Below are 16993 nucleotides of genomic sequence, written 5' to 3' on the forward strand. Positions count from 1 at the left end.
AGTGGGTTGGAAATAAAATGTTACAGGAACTCAGGAAAGAATAACATGTCCAAAACCAGAAGTCACATAGGATATTGATTGGCTTTGCAAATTTGAAAGTCACTTAGCAGTAGCAGTCTGGGATAGAAGGCAGTTCTATTGGAATGGTAATTTGTATCCTACCTTTGCTACTTATTTATTCTGTGACTTGGGAAAGCCATTTCATTTGTCATTTTGTCTGTAAAGACTTGATTAGCTTCTTGGTGGGATTCAGTCTGATCTGTGGAACCCTAAGGGTTCAGAAAAGATGCCTTGGGGCTTATCAAGAAGAGCAAAGATAAGGTCAGATATTTATAGCAGGATGGGGTACATGTACTCTCCCCTTGCTTCAAACAGTATTTTACCTTAATATATGATTTCATTAAAAGAAATGCAGTGCAGAATAAGAAATTGCATAACTACTGCCCTACAGGACCTTTAAGATACTTTCCAGCTTTAAAAGCTATATTAATAGCTGATGAATTATTAATAACTATTATTAATTAATAATCATAGATGCTAACTTGCTTATGATTTGTATTTTATTCAGAGGTCAGAATTAGTGTGTGAATGTATATAATGATAATTATTCTTACTTTCATTAGGACTGAAAACCTCTAAACAAATCCATTCTGTTATATACTTTGTTAAAAACTTTTTTTGTGTCTTGCCAGGTTCTGACTCAGAAGATCTTTTGGAAGAATTGCTCTGCTGTTTGATGCAGTTAATCACTGATATTCCACTCTTGTAAGTTCTGGCTAAGCCAGGATTTGTTTTATCTCCTTTGTGTATTGAAGATGATAATAGATAATGTTAAAGAGTTTGTAGGTCCAGGTGTAGTATTTTTATGTGTGTCTTTTAAGGATTATACATCCATGGAATTCCTTTATCTCTCTTGCCTAATAGTACTTATACTTTGATTATCTATCATCAAAATAATAACTTTATATTAAGGGAAAATAATCAAATCTTTTGGCAATATTAAGCGTTAGGCACAGAATTAGATTAATCTCTGTAATAAGAGATTTTATAGATCTATGGAAATGAGTTTGAGAGAAAAGCAAATTTGTATGTCATAGACACAGCTAGTTAGCCATTCTAAATCCTGGCCTGATTTTATTTCTGGCCTCTTTTCAGAGATTTCTGTGTCCAGCCTTCTTTGAAGCTAGGGGGGAAGTTGAGACCTGGAGAAATCCTCCAATAACACTTTTGGGTAAAACACTTAAGAAGGAGGGGTATCTTTTTGTTCTTGACAACCCTTTTGTTGTCAAAGAATGTGGACAAGGTCTTTTGAGTTGTCTGGCCATTTTGACACCCTGAACCAAGTATTTAACAGAATATTCTGCTTGGATGTTATTGAGCTGCTGAAGCAAAGTCGTCAACTAGGGTCCCCCTCCCTCATCCCAGACTTCTAGTGTGATAACAGTAGACCCTTGTTTGTCTACGTTATTGTGACTGGATTTCTGTCACTGATAGGGCAGCGGAACCCAAATATTGTCTGCTGTTTCCTTATCATAGCATGTAGAGTGCTTCAGATGCTTCTGATTTAGTTTTACACGTCTAGTAACATTTTTTTTTCATTACCAAATAGCAATGATTTAATATATTTACTGAATAGTTACATTCTTTTTTGTTGTTTTGCCTTTATTAATAAAATGTTTTGGTGAAGTTAAGGGGGATGAAAACTGTAAATATCTTTAGGTAGAAATAAACTGTGTGAACACAGTGGGTGAATAGCCACTTAGACACTCTTGAAGAGCAAACGGTGTTGCAATCTATCAAACATTTCAGTGTTTTAATGTGTTTATACTTTTTAAATGAACTGAAAATGCACAGACAACCAGATGTCTTGTGTTATGTACACTCAGCTTTAACCAGCTGCTGAAACAATTTTTTATGATTTAATGGTCTTGGAACTCCATCCTATGAGAAGGTTTGTCTTGGTTACAGTTTCCATGTGAAACCAAGCTACTCTTTAAACTATAACTATAGTGCAGTATTATAGATCTGCCTATGATTTAAGGGGAATATCAATATATGAAAGCTGGGAATGGTGTCACATCTAAACATCATCAAGCTTGCCATGAAGTTTTCACGTTAACCTTGACATGTTTGTGCTGAATTAGCAGGTGAATAGTGAGAAATCTAATTTTAGTACTCAGAGAGTAAGTCAAAACTTAGCTTAAATGTTTCTCATGAGACTCTGTTAAGTCATTTTATTAAAATTGAAAGAAAAATGATTACCAAAGGACATACATACATACACACACATACACACACACACACATACACATATATTTATACATGATACTTTATTACTAAGAGAATAGGATCAACTGTAGTACTGTAGGTTAGATGAACCCCTAGAAGTTCATTGCAATGAACTTTGCAGGGTTCATTTGAAGAGGAGATTGACTTTTAAGTTGTTAGCAGCCACTGCTTTTCAGACACTTTGGATTACTTGTTAAAGTATTAATTCTATAAGGTATAAATCTTTAAAGTCAAATTAAAGTTGCAAATCTCTGAGGAATCCTTCTTTAACTCCATATCTCTCAGCATTTATATAATTAAAATAAAGATTGTTATATGTAGACTTACTTGTCCCTTAATATTTTTTCAGTGTATTGGAGTTGATACCACTAGAATTTAAATGAGTATTCCAAGAGAAAAACCATGCCTTTGATTTTTAGACTGTTTCTGTGATCTCAAGGGAATTGGAAAGAAATAAAGTAAGAGAGAGGTGTTTTCCTCAGGGCATTAACATGGAGTGTAATATATAGGCCAGAGTCACGCCCCAAGTTTAGAATTTGAACAGTGTTGGTTTGCACAGTGTCACTGAAAGGGCCGAGGGAGACCCGTGAGAATCAACTCAGTGGCGGGGTTTACATGGGGCTACAGCACCAGAAGCAGTTAGGTTATATTTAGACCCAGTACCATATTTATATTTTGGGGACTGCTTATGATGTTGTTTTGTTGTGAAATAGAAGTTTTTGAATAGAGGACTTGAAGTAGATTTCTGACCTAGTCTTTTTATCTGTTTTTGTTGCCCTAAGTGTGGGCCATGCTGATGCTGTTAGCTGTATGTGATGATGTCATCGTCAAGTACAGGCCCTGTTCCTCCTTTCTTGTGCTGGTCCCTGAGAGGTCTGTGCAGAGTAGGCCTTTCTGTTGGTACCAGGCCTGACATGCAGCCTTTCCCTGTGAGATCCATTCATGTGGTGGTCTCCTTTCTGAACCTGTGAACTCATTGTGAACTGGGGCTCAATTAATTCTTATCCTGGCTTTGATTTGTAGATTTTTCAGTGATAGCTTAATCTGAGGAAACCTTTCCTAGTTTTTTCATGGGCTATGGATTGATGAAGATGAGATTTTGTAATCAGTTGCCATCACTACTGCCGTTTAGTGGCTGTGTAGTGTGACTTTGTGTGCTTGTTGAGTGCAGGGAGTGTTTGGTGTCAGCTGCTCACCTTGTCCACACCCCTTCTGTGCCAGCCAAACTCTCTCCAGCATCTTTAACATTCTTCTTCTGCCTTGACTCTCTCCCTTCAGACACTTCCATGACTCTTTCCCTAACCACCTTTCAGCTTTCTTCTGCTTGGGGTCTGTTTCTCAGAAATTGCTCTTTCAGCTAACCTAAAACAGCTCCCAATCCTTCTCTGCCCTCTTGTCATGCTTCTTTCTTTGTCTGAACACTTAGCACTACTTTTCATATTATCTGTTCTCTCTTTTGTTTGCAATTTTCAAATAAAATTTTAATGAAAGCTCCATGAAAACCAGGAGTCTTCATGTGCCAGTGTTTGCTTTGTTTTCTGCTATATCCCTGGTACTCAGTTCTATGTGGTAGAGCCTCAAAAGATATTTATTAAATAAGTAAATTAGTAGGATACAACCTATTTAATGTGCTTAAAACATTTTGTTTGCTTGTTTTTCATCATTTAGTTTGTACAGAAACACAGTATTGTGCTAAGGCAATATTCCCTTCCAAGTGTCATGGCTCAGATCCCTTTGTACTTGGTACCTTTTGTTATGTAACAAACAGGTGTCTTACTGACATTTATAGAAGTCAAAACATCTGACAATATTTAAGGAAATAAGGGACTTTTGGCTTTTTATTTCAGTTTCCCCAGATTATCCCTTCACAGTACAATAATTTCTTTTTAATTAAGTTAATCCTTGAAAATGTATTTTAAATATATGATGGATATATATTGTACGAGGCCCAGGTTATAGAAAGGAGTGACTCTTAAAAACCTTGGAGATGGAAAGATACACAGAAAGATAGCTCCGTAAGAGGAACAGTGGATAAATGCATTTGGAGTGATAGTGATTATTAGTGGCTAAATCATTGAAGAGTTAGAAAGGAGCTGGATAGGGACCTCTCATGGTGAATAATATGTTTGGAGAATAATAAGAGCATTATTATTTTGATTTGATTACAGCAGGTTTGTAGAAATTTAGGGCTGGGAAAGCTTTGTTATTTGGTGGAGCAAAGAGTTGACTGTTAGAGGATTGAAGTTTTAATTATGCTTAGGATTCTGTTTCTTACATATAAACAGCATAATTTTTAGATCTATTTCTCTGCTGTCCATTTTGGAAATTTGGGGTGGGGGAATGAAACTAAAACTGATTAATAATCTTAGTTATAACATTAATTATATCTGCAGGATTTCGTAAATGTAATAAAATTACATAAAATGCACATTTATTCAAATGTACATTTAGCCCATAGTCTTTAGATATTATACTGTGAAAAGTTTGAATATTGAAAGTGTTTGCTGCTAACAGTGAGTAGGTGGCTGAAGAACCTGAAGAGTCATAAATGGTTCTTTATGAAGTCTCCAGTTGTTGGAAGAGAGGGAAGGTATCAGAGGCCCGTGGTTGGCAGTGAAAGGCCTGTTGGGAAAATGCTTTGCTCCCTCCTGTGCGGTGATTCTCAAACACTCTTCCAAAGCCGGATTCAACCAGGGCGGGGCAGGGCATGGGCTACAGCAAGTCAGCAGTTGATTTAGGTGCTGTGAAGTAAACATCTCATACAGCTTTCTGCAAGAGTGAGGCATTTAAGACACTATAAGCATTGAATCAAAGCTTATGGAGTTTTTATGTACCAAGATAGTATTATATAATTAAAAATCCCCAATAGCTTTTTAGTTAGAAAATTGATCTGTGTCTGATGGCACTTGCCTGTAATCTTAGCAGCTTGGGAGGCTGAGGCAGGAGGATCGCAAGTTCAAGGCCAGCCTTAGCAACTTAGTGAGGCTGTAATGAACTTAGTTAGTCCTTATCTCAAAATAAAAAAATTTAAAAAAAATTTTAAAAAAGGGAGATGTGGCCTCGTATTCAATCCCTGGTACCAAACAAAAATAAAACCCAACAACAGCAAAGAAAGAAAATTGCCGCCTGGCGTCTTGGTTGGAGGGATTTCCAGTTAATTGTTTTTAACAAGTAAACATTATCTGGTTTATTGAAATCTGAAAAATATTTATCAGTACACACAGTGTTGATTTTACAAGATAGGTGCTAGATTGTTTATAAATGCTTAACTGATTAATGTAAAGAGGTATGAGCTATATCTCGTAGCAGAGAAAAATATCCATGTATTCCATGAACACAGAAGATAAGGTTTGAATTCTACTTCTATTACTAAGCAGCAACATTGCATCAGGCCTGTTTTCTCATTTTAAAATTGGGATTAAGGCTGGAGATATAGGTCAGATGGACACAATACCTTTATTTTGTTTATTACACAGGCTTAGCATGTGTGAGGCCCTGGGTTCAATCCCCAGTCTCTATATCCTCCAGTAAAACCAGAGTTAACAGATTGGAGATTGTCGTTTGAAAAAGACATTTGTAGGCATGTAGTTCAGTTTTTAAATATTTTAGATATGGAAATGGAGTTGCATGAGTTCAGAAAACAACTCATATAGCATAGAAGGAACAGCTAAGCAAGGTGATAGTTTAATAATAATAGTCTTATTTTATTTGTACTTTCAGTTTCTGGGTTTTTAATTACTGCAATCAACAGGGATCTGACATCCAATCATCAAGAGTTTTGCGGTTTCTCTCATAGTACATATATTTTTAAAATTTGTATTTTAAAATTTTTTTCCTGTAAATATTTTGTTAGGTTTTTACCCTAACATTTCATTTTTTGAGTGCTGATATAAATGTATACCACTATTTCTTGATTCATTAAATTATTTATTGATGTCTATTCACTTGATTATCTCTTTCTGCTTCCTTTCACACTTTCTCTTGCTATTTTCCCTGCTATATGTTTAGATTGTTATTTTTAATAGAAGTAGAGGGTAGAATAATGATTATCATAGGCTAGGAAGGGTATGGAGGAGGGGGGGAATAAAGAAGGGCTGGTTATTGAATACAAAAATACAGCTAGATAAGAGGATTAAGTCCTAATGCTCTGTAGTACAGTAGAGTGACTCAAGTTAACATTTCAGAATAGCTGCAAGAGAGGATTTTGAATGTTCCCAACACACACACACAAAAAAAAAAAGGAAAAAAAAAAAACCAAAACATTCAGAGTAATGCATATGCTAATCACCCTGATTTAGTTATTGCAATTGTATGTGTGTGTCTAAATGTCACACCATATTCCATGAATATATGAATACAGTTATGTGTCAATTAAAAATAAAAAGAAACTAGTCAAAAATTATTTTCAGTTTAAGTTAAAAATGGAACTTATTAGGTTTTTTTTTTGTATGCATTTTCTCAGAAAAACATAGGAGACTGCTGCTGCTGGTCACATGGCATACTGTTTTACAGTAAAGTTTAGAAGGATTACATTCTTTGATAACAATAAAAAATATAGTGTAATCAATTCATAAACCAGTAACAGTCATTAATTATCAAATATTATGTGTGGTATGCAGTTCTATGTGCTATTTTTTTTAAAGAATTTCTTTTTTAGTTGTGGATGGACACAACACCTTTATTTTGTTTATTTATGTTTTTATGTGGTGCTGCAGATCGAACCCAGTGCCTCACACATGCTAGGTAAGCACTCTACCGCTGAACCACAACCCCAGCCCTGTGCTATTCTTTTTATGATGCTGGAAGCATAGTTGGTTATTGAAGCATCAGTACCAGAAACACATAACTCTGAGCTGTGTGATGACAGCTGCAAAGTCAGTAGGTGATAGGAATTTATCAGTTCCATTATAATCTTATAGGACCACCCTGTGTATGTGGTCTGTCATATACTGAAACCTTATTATGTAACACATGTCAATTTAAAAGCTATTTCTAATTTTTGATGAAGTTTTAGCAATAATTTTCTCCCCTCAGGAGCTTTTTTTCTCTGTCTATTCTTGTTTCATGAACAAAACATTTTTTTAAAAGATTTTAACCTTTATTTTATATATTTATTTTTATGTGGTGGTGAGGATTGAACACAAGGCCTCACCCATCCTAAGGAAGTGCTTTACCATTGAGCCATAACCTCAGCCCTATGAATGAAACATTTTGAGTTGGCATAATTACACTCAGGACACTCACATTCATACCATACATTCTGTAATTATTATGATTTTAGTATGTTTGCATTATTGTTATGTTCCCATTTTTTTCAACTTGTCAATCTAAATTTTTGCTTTTTAAGGATTTTTTAGAAACTCTGTTGAACTTTGTTTCAAGATTTGTGGCTCTGTTTTAAACAATCAATGCATTTTTACATATGGAGTATCAGTTCTTTGAGAAACTGCAACCATGAATAGATACTTGAGTTCCTGTGACCTACCCCTTTAGTTTTTACATATGAGTTGACAGATAAGGTGGTTGATAAAGGTAATGAGTGTCAGTTCTAAAACTAGATCCAGATTTCTTGACTCTTGACCTCCAGGCACTTTTTGTTTTATTGTTAAGATTTTTATAGGGGCTGGGAGTTGTAGCTTAGTGGTAGAGTGCATGCCTAGCATGCACAGACCCTGGATTCAATCCTGGGCACCAGAAAAAAAAGATTTATAAATGAGAATTATTACCATGTCTTTAATTCATTAACTTAAAAGTAGCCATCACTATTAATAGTATCTAATATATGATACTAACTTTTAGTTTCTCTTTATATTTGTCTTTTAGAATTTCCTTGTTGGTATGGCATTAATATTTTTAAATTTTGGTAATCCTTTGAACTTGTCACTTGTTTTAAACTTATGTTCCATTTACAGTACCTTGAGGTTTCTTATCCAATAGTAAGTCAAAAAAGCATGTTTTTTTCCCCTCTGTGCTCATTGATTTTGCCCTTAGCCAACACTAACACCCATTTCATGAAGGCTTTTGTCTTTATCCAAGTGTTCCACTCTGCCCGAGCAGAGCAGTACAAGGTCATGGCGCCTGTCTTTTTTTCTTCACACAAAATTAATAACTTGCTCCAACAGTAGTTTGTTCTAGGACATTTCCAGACCAGATGGTGGAAAGTTCTTGGGATGATATGGCAGCCAAAGCAACATTTTGGCTTTCTAAAGTTGACTTTGTTTTGGTGATTATGTAATGAAAATCTTCTGAAGATTATACAAGGACACTAAAACAAGAAAGATCTGTTGGCTTAATATATTTTTCATCTTTTGAAAGCCACCACAACTCAGCATGGTAGAATTTTGGTTTCTTTCAAGTATTGGCCCTCTGGCTCATTTCTCTGATTTTTTGGCGCTTAAGATAGCCCAATTAATATTTTAAATTTTGTTTTCACAGGAATCTAATGTTACCTTGAATTCTTTTTTTAACCATTAAAGTAAATTACAGTAAGAAATGACATTAGAGATCATCTTGCTCAGTATACCTGTTTTCAAATAAGAAAAACAAGATCTAGAGAAGTTATTTGTCAAAGTTAACAGAGTTGAGAACTGAGAAATAGATTCCAACTTTTAAAATTTTAAGTCAATGAGTCCTATCGCGTACCACAAAGTGATTTGGGTGATTAAGTTTTTTATTTGCTCTTATTTCAATATGTCATCGAATTTTAATAGGTGAAAGTTCAGTTTTTAAGATTTTGTGGCAGTTTTTTCCAGCTCTTGAGTAATTTAATTTAGTTGATACATTTGCGCGATTCAAAACTCATCTCACAAAAGTGTGCTCCCTCTCATCCTTGTCTCCCTTCCCTTTGCTTTTGTAGTTAACTACAGTTCTTAGTTTTTTATGTATCTTTCTTGAAAAATTTCACTCATTTACACACACACACACACACACACACACACACATAATTCTGATATAGATTCTTCATCCTGTTTTCACATAAAGGTAGAAAATGCCACATTTTTTTTTTTTCTTTTTTGACTTTGCTCTTTTAGCAATCTGTTCTGGCAGTGTTTGCATACCAGTGTTTAGAGGGCTTTTATTTTTTAGTTTTAGAAATAAGAACTTGAGATGTAATTTAAATACCCCAAAATTCACCTTTCCAAAGGAAATAACTCAGTGTTTTTGAGTTTTGAAAACCTCACCACTAATTCCAGAGCATTTTTATTAACCCAGGTAGAAGTGTCCATTACCATTAGTAATCCATCCCCAGTTGTCCCTGTGACTATCTCCACACCTTACTTCCGGTCTGGATATTCTATATTAATGAAATGAGACTGGGCCTTTTGTGTCTGGCTTTTTAAAAAAATTGATATGATGTGTTCAGGGTTTATCTATGTTGTTGCTGAGACTTCACTCTTTCCTGTTGCTGAAAAGTATTTCATTGTATGTCTGTACCACATTTTGTTTAAACATTCATCAGTTGCTAGACATTTGGTTTGTTTCTACTATTAGGCCATTATGAATAATGCTGCTATAAAATTCTTGTATAAGATTTTGTGTGGACATATGTTTTCAATTCTTTTGAGTGGATATCTAGGAATAGAATTGCTAGATCCTCTGGCACTGTGTTTAACTTTTTGAATAGCTGCCAGATTTTTCCACAGTGGCTTTACCATTTTACGTTCTCACCATCCACGTATTAGTGTTACAGTTTCTCCACATCCTTTCTCATTGTTCTTTAAAAACTGTATAATATCCTGTTGTAGGACACACAGAATGCATTTAATCATTCCCCTCTTGATAGACATGAGGATTGTTAACTTTTTTTTTGTTCATATCCTTTGCTCATTTTTGTATTGGAGCCTCTTGTATCTGTTTCTAGAACCCTTTTTATATTAGCAAGATTAGCCCTTTGTGAAATGAATCTGAAATGTATTGTTTCTCAGTTTGTCTCTTGACTTGGCTTTTTTTGCTTATAATATACTCTTGGTTTTGCCTATTGAATATTTAAAAACAATTTTAACAAATTTACTTTATCAGTCATTGGCAGTTTTTCAGGATCTACAAACTCTTCCTTTTTTTTCTTTTGTTACCTCATCTCTTATTACTCTCCTTGCATATTCTATTCATTCTGTTCTAGCCCTACTGGTCTCGTTGCTGTTCCTTAAATATTTTAGTCATGTTCCTATCTCAGGGCCTTTGTATGTGCTGGTCTCTCTACCTGGAAGACTAATCTTGCCCCCTTACTTCTTTCATGTCTTTGCTTAAATGTCAACATCTTATTGTGGTTTTCCTATTTTATTTTATTTTTGAGGGGGTTACCAGGAATTAAACTCAGGGGTACTTGACCATTGAGCCACATCCACAGCCCTATTTTTTGTATTTAATTTAGAGACAGGATTTCACTGAGTTGCATAGCGCCTGCTTTTGCTGAGGCTGGCTTTGAACTCATGATCCTCCTGTGTCAGTCTTCCAAGTTGCTGGGATTACAGGCCTGTGCCACACACCTGGCTGGTTTTCCTATTTTAAATCATAGCATTCCTGTAATAAATTATTAATAGTTTCTAAAGTTCATTATCTTCTTCTTTAAAAAGAAAGATAAAAATATAAGATTTATATTCATTTAGGAATAAATATAAATTAAATAAACATTTTTATTAGAAATAAATGTCTTAAACTTTTATTCATATTAAGTGGTAGGTCAACATGTGGAATCTCCTAGTTTTTGGCTTATAGTTCTCAGCTTTTTTGGAAATAATCAAGACTAACAGATACTATCTTGGACAATGTCACTACCCTTTATATTCAGTGCAGTTTTTGGTGCTGAAATTGTATTCATTTTTTATGGTTGGTACAAATTAGGTTTCTGTGAGTGCTTTTTCTTATATTGGAATAGAATTTCTAGGTGTAAAGCTGTCAAGTAGTATTGAAATACATTTAATTACTAAACACTTTTTAATGAGACTGAATTTGTTAATCTGTGACTGTGCCAGGAGCAAAAAATTTAACTCACACTTTGATGGGCAGCTATGGCTAGCTCATGTTAGAGTATTTTTCCCTATTTGCATATAGCTTTTACTTTGATTGTTAATGATGAAGTGAGAGAACAATAACCGATGTAATTCCTAGGCCATCTTTTATAATTTTTCTGGAAATTTCCTAATAGAGACCATTAGTTTTTCCATCATTTTTGTACCCTTACCATTTTAAGAATTTCAATTAAAAGTAATAAAAGTTGTTATAATTTCGTGTCTTAGGATTGCTGTTTTTATTTTTTCATATCAGCACCTGCATATGTATGCATTTATGGGCACATCTGCTACCATAAACATAGACTGCTACCTTTGTTTAACACATCATGAAGCAACTGTTCCAATAAATCAAAAGTTATGGGATAGCCAGGCACAGTGACATATGCCTATGATTCCAGTGACTCAGGAGGCTGAGGCAGGAAAATCTCAAGTTTGAGGCTAGCCTGTCACAAAATAAAAAAATAAAAAAAAATAGATTAAAAAAATTTAAAAAATAGATTAAAAAAATAAAAAAGGACTGGAGTCGTAGCTCAGTAGTAAAGCGCCTCTGGGTTCAATCCCCTCCTCCCACCACCAAAAAGAATGAAAAAGAAAGGGTGGAGGACGACATTCATAAGAAAATGAACAGTCATGTCACAGATGGAAAAATGTCTATAAATTGTATCCATGATAGACTATTAAGTTTTTCTTTTGACAAAAGACTTTATTCCTGAGTATATCAAGGTATATTATAACTTAAAATAGTGTTAACATTTTGGGAAAATAAACCCAATTAAAAGATAAAGACTTAAAGTTTATATTTTACATAAAAGATGTGAGTGGCTATTAAAAGATATCTAATATCAGAAAATACAAATTAAAATAATGAGTTATTGTCATTACTACTACTAGAAGTAGCTAAAAACAAAAAGATTGACAGTACTAAAAATTGGTGAAAATGTGAAGCAACTAGAATTCAGAAACTGCTGTGGGAGAAGCCAATTTGAAAAGGCTACAAAGGCAAAACTAGGATCATGGCAAAGAACAGTGGTAGCTAGGGGTTGGGGAGGGAGGAATAAGCACAGGGGGTTTTTAGGGCAGTGAAATTACTCTGAATGATACTGTAACATTGGAGACCTGGTGTTATACATTTATCAAAACTGAATACACAACACCAGGAAGGAATCCTATTGCAGACTGTGAACTTGGGGTGATTGTAGGGTCAGTGCTGGTTCATTGATTGTAACAAGTATTCTACTCTAGTTCTAGTAGGGGAGGCTATGCATTTGTAAATGTGTGCTTTCCATTAATTTTCTGTGAGCATAAAACCTCTCTAAAATATTAAATTTATATTAAAATATTGCTGTGAGAATGTAAAATGTACAAGCACTTTGGCAAAAGGTTTGATAATTTCTTTTTGTTTTTCCGAGGTAAAAAATCTGTATTTGTTTAATTTTTTTTTTTGCCCTATATAATAGTTCATTTCTTCTTCTTTTTTTTTTTTTTTAAAGTTTATTGGTTCTTTTTAATTATGTATGACAGTAGAATTCATTTTGACACAATTATAAAATTCTGGAGTATATCTTGTGCTATTGAATCCCTAGTACCTCTCCTTCTCCTTTATACCCCCACCCTGTTCCCTTCCCTTAACTGATCTTTGTGCAGTTTATCCATAGTTAATTTTTAAATTAATTTTTTGTGTATTTATACGATCGTAAGATTTACTGTGGTATATTCATATATGTACATAGGCAAGTTATGTCAGATTCATTCCACTGTCTTTCTTTTTCCCATCCCCCATCCCATTCCTTCATTCCCTTTTTGTCTACTCCATTGAACTTGTTTTTTTTTTTTAAATCTACCCTTGCCACTCCTCTCTCCATTGTGAGTTAGCATCCACATATCAGAGAAAACAATTGACCTTTGGTTTTTGAGGATTGGTTTATTTCACTTGGCATGGTAGTCTCCAGATCCATCTAATTTACCAGCAATTGCAAATGCCATAAAGTCATTCTTCTTTATGGCTGAGTAATACTGCATTGTGTGTATATACCACATTTTCTTTTTCCATTCGTCTGTTGAACTGCACCTAGGTTGGCTCCATAGCTTAGTTATTGTGAATTATGCTGCTATAAACATTGATGTGGCTTTATCCCTGTAGTATTTTATTTTATTTATTGGTTCTTTTTAGTTATATGTGACAGCAGAATCCATTTTGATACAATAGTATGCTGATTTAAAATTCTTTGGATATATACTAAGGAGTGGCATAACTAGGTCAGATGGTGATTCCATTCTTATTTATTTATTTATTTTTAGTAATCTCCATACTGCTTTCCAGAATGGTTCCACCAATTTGCAGTCCTTCCAACAATGTACGAGTATATGCTTTTCCCCACATCCTTGCCAACATTTATTCTTACTTGTATTCTTTTTCTGTGGTGCTGGGGATTGAACCCAGGGCCTTTGCATGTGAGGCAAGCACTCGACCAACTGAGCTACATCCCTAGCCTTTGATAATTGCCATTCTGGCTGATGTCAGATGAAATCTCAGTATAGTTTGAATTTGTGTTTCTCTAATGGTTAGAGATGTTGAACATTTTTTTCATGTATTCCTTGACCATTTGTATTTCTTCTTTTGAAAAACATCTGTTTAGTTCCTTTGCCCATTTGGTGATTGGGGTATTTATTATTTTAGCGTTAAGTTTCTCAAGTTCTTTGTATATCCTGGATGTGAACACCCTATCTGAGGAGGTGGTGGCAAAGATTTTCTCCCATTCTGTAGACTCTTTACACTCTTATTTCCTTTGCTGTGAAGAAGCTTTTAAATTTGATGCCATCTCATTTATTGATTTTTGATTTCACTTCTTGTGCTTTAGGAATCTTGTTAAGGAAGTCAGTTTCTGGGCTGATATGTTGAAGGGTTGGGCCTGCATTTTCTTCTAGCAGGTGTAGGGTTTATGGTCTAATGCCTAAGTCTTTGACCTATTTTGAGTTGAGTTTTGTGCAGGGTGAGATATAGCAGTTAAATTTCATTCTACTACATATGGATTTCCAGTTTTCCCATTACTACTTGTCAAAGAGGTTATCTTTTCTCCAATGCATGTTTTTGCATCTTTGTCTAGTGTGAGACAACTATACTTATGTGGGTTTGTCTCTTTGTCTTCTGTTCCAGGTCTTCATGCCTGTTTTGGTTCCAGTACCAGGCTGCTTTTGTTCCTATAGCTGTGTATTATAATGTAACATCTGGTTTTGTGATGCCTCCCCCTTCACTTTTCTTGATAAGGATTGCTTTGGTTATTGTGGGCCTCTTAGTTTTCCAAATGAATTTTATGACTGCTTTTTCTATTTCTATGAAGAACAGCATTGGAATTTTAATGGGAATTGCATTGAATCTGTATAGTACTTTTGGTAGTATGGCCATTTTGACAACATTAATTCTACCTATCCAAAAACTTAGAAGTCTTTCTATCTTCTAGGGTCTTCTTCAGTTTCTTTTGATGTTCTATAGTTTTCATTGATAATTTCTTATAAAGTCAAGTACTTATCTATCTCTAGACTTTTCTTTCAGGTATTGCCTAAGAGAAATGAAATTATATTGTTGCAAATGACTTGTATGCAAAATTTATAAAGTTATTTATAATAGCTCTAAATTGGAAACAACCCAGATGCCCATCAACAGTATCTTACTTTCTATATTTTACTATGGTAATTCTTGTGATTTACTGTCCATGTCCCTAAATCTGTCTTCATTTGGATATAATCTGTACTTATCTTTTTTCTTCCTTTTATTTTTAAAAAATGAATTAAAATTTAAATTTAGCTTTTTTTTTTAAGTTCTTAATTTTTTTCTGGACCTTATTTTTTTAGATTCGTTTTATTATTTAAATAGTATAATTTTGGGGTATTCAAGAAAATTTTGATTTAAAAAATTTGCCTTTTATCCCACAAATATAGTAAGTGTAGTTGTGCTTAATAATTATTTGAGAGGATTTTGATTGATTGTTTTATGGGTGTATGGTAGTTCTTTATGCATTTCTTTCTATTTAGCTGCCTAATTTTTATTACTTCTTAGTGTTAATGTTGTAGAAATGATTTGATGGTTAGGATAATTTTATCTTTCTCGAGAGAGCTTTGTCTCTTATTTCTGCTGAGTGCTTTGGATTCATTTCCAGGGTTGAAGTTTTCTGGCCAACCAGACAACTTAAAGCTGGGTTCTAGTCCAGGGAGAGTTGATTTACTTCTTCTCTCCTTTACTCTCAGGTAAGGATATTTTTGAGGATCCCAGTTCTTTGTTTGGGATGGATCACCAGGGCCTGCATCCTTTGACTCCAGCTCAGCCACATCAAAGCACCTATGATTCCCAGCTACCTCTTAGAAATCAGTAAACATGCCTGGGCCAAAGCAATTCCAGATGTCAGGCTGAAGAGTTTTCCTAGTGCCTTCCATTTTGGCATTATAGTCTTTTAATATTGTGTTAGCTCATTGATGCTTTCATGAAGTGCCCTTTCCTACCTCTACTCCCCCCAAGGATTTTTATTGACTTCATTAGAAGATTCTTCTGAATTTCTTGTCCATTATTGTTGGAAATGGGAGTAGCCCCAATTCTTGTATTCTCTTTAAATATTATGTGGTTCTCTAAGTTAATACTAAAATAAAATATAGCTATTTTATAATATTTTCTAATATCAGTTGAATTTTTAATCAGCATTTTTTTTGGTCTGGTGTGATGTAGAACTACAGAATATTAAATATATTCTAATAGTGGTATTGAGACTATTTTATAGAAACATCATTAACCTGCTTTGTGAGTTGAGAATTTTCTGGAGGAGGTGAAGAAACTAGTCCTCGGTTGTGAATGATGAATCTGATTCAGCCCAGCAATTTCGGGGTAGATTCAGAAGCTGGAGCTGTCACACAAACTTGAGAGATATGAGGGGCTGTAGTAACTAGGAAGCGGCAATTGATAGGTAGTTGCATCTTATCCATGTGTGTCTTTCAACTATATTTTGTTAATGGCTATTTGAGAGATTTTTCTGTTTATATCAATTTTTTCCCTAGATGGGCAGAACACAAATCTGGGTTCCTTATTTTGTAGCTGAGTTTTTTTTAAAAAAAAAGTCAATCATCTTCAGTACCATTTATGATAGAAAATGAATTAAATGAGGGCATGGGCTGTTTTGCCTAAGTCTTGCTGTAGTTTTGAGTAATTATTTTTGCTGTTGCCACTAGTTATGTGGCTCCAGGAGTCTAGTGAATTTTATGTATAGTGCTAAATCATGAAAGTGTTTGGAAACTAGGACAGGTATTTCCTTGCACCTGTGAGCATAGTAGGAAAGACTATTTGGCAAATAATGAGTATGTACTCATCAGCTTCTTTTTTGGGTGCTAGGGATATAATACTGAATATGACAAACTAGAGTTGTGAGAAAGATAATAAATTAATACATAATATGATGTCAGAATATAATAAAGTCAGTGAAAAAAAAAAATAGGTGGTAATAGCCAAGATTGTAAAGGAGGGCTTCTTGTGAAGAAAACATTTAAACAGAAACTAAAATGAAGTTAGAGAAAGTTCTGCTGCTGTCTGAAGGAAAGCGTTCTTAGCAGAGGGGACTGCAGATGCAAAGCCCTGAGGTGGATGCATGCTTAGCATGTCCAGACACCTGGCTGGCTGTCAAGCTGAAGCAGAATGAGCAAGGATGGAGGGCATG

General features: G+C 34.5%; 1 protein-coding gene across 2 annotated transcripts in view; it reads left to right on the forward strand.

Annotated features, from left to right (window-relative positions):
* Dym (dymeclin) overlaps positions 1 to 16993 on the forward strand; it is a 345904-nt gene that overhangs the window by 76024 nt on the left and 252887 nt on the right. For both annotated transcript variants that reach the window (XM_027948972.2, XM_027948971.2), the window contains exon 6: positions 693 to 765. In XM_027948972.2, the coding sequence (XP_027804773.1) occupies positions 693 to 765 (73 nt within the window). The remainder of the gene's footprint in view (positions 1 to 692; positions 766 to 16993) is intronic.

This window comes from Marmota flaviventris, chromosome 16, assembly GCF_047511675.1.
Source record: "Marmota flaviventris isolate mMarFla1 chromosome 16, mMarFla1.hap1, whole genome shotgun sequence".
Lineage (NCBI taxonomy): Eukaryota > Metazoa > Chordata > Mammalia > Rodentia > Sciuridae > Marmota > Marmota flaviventris.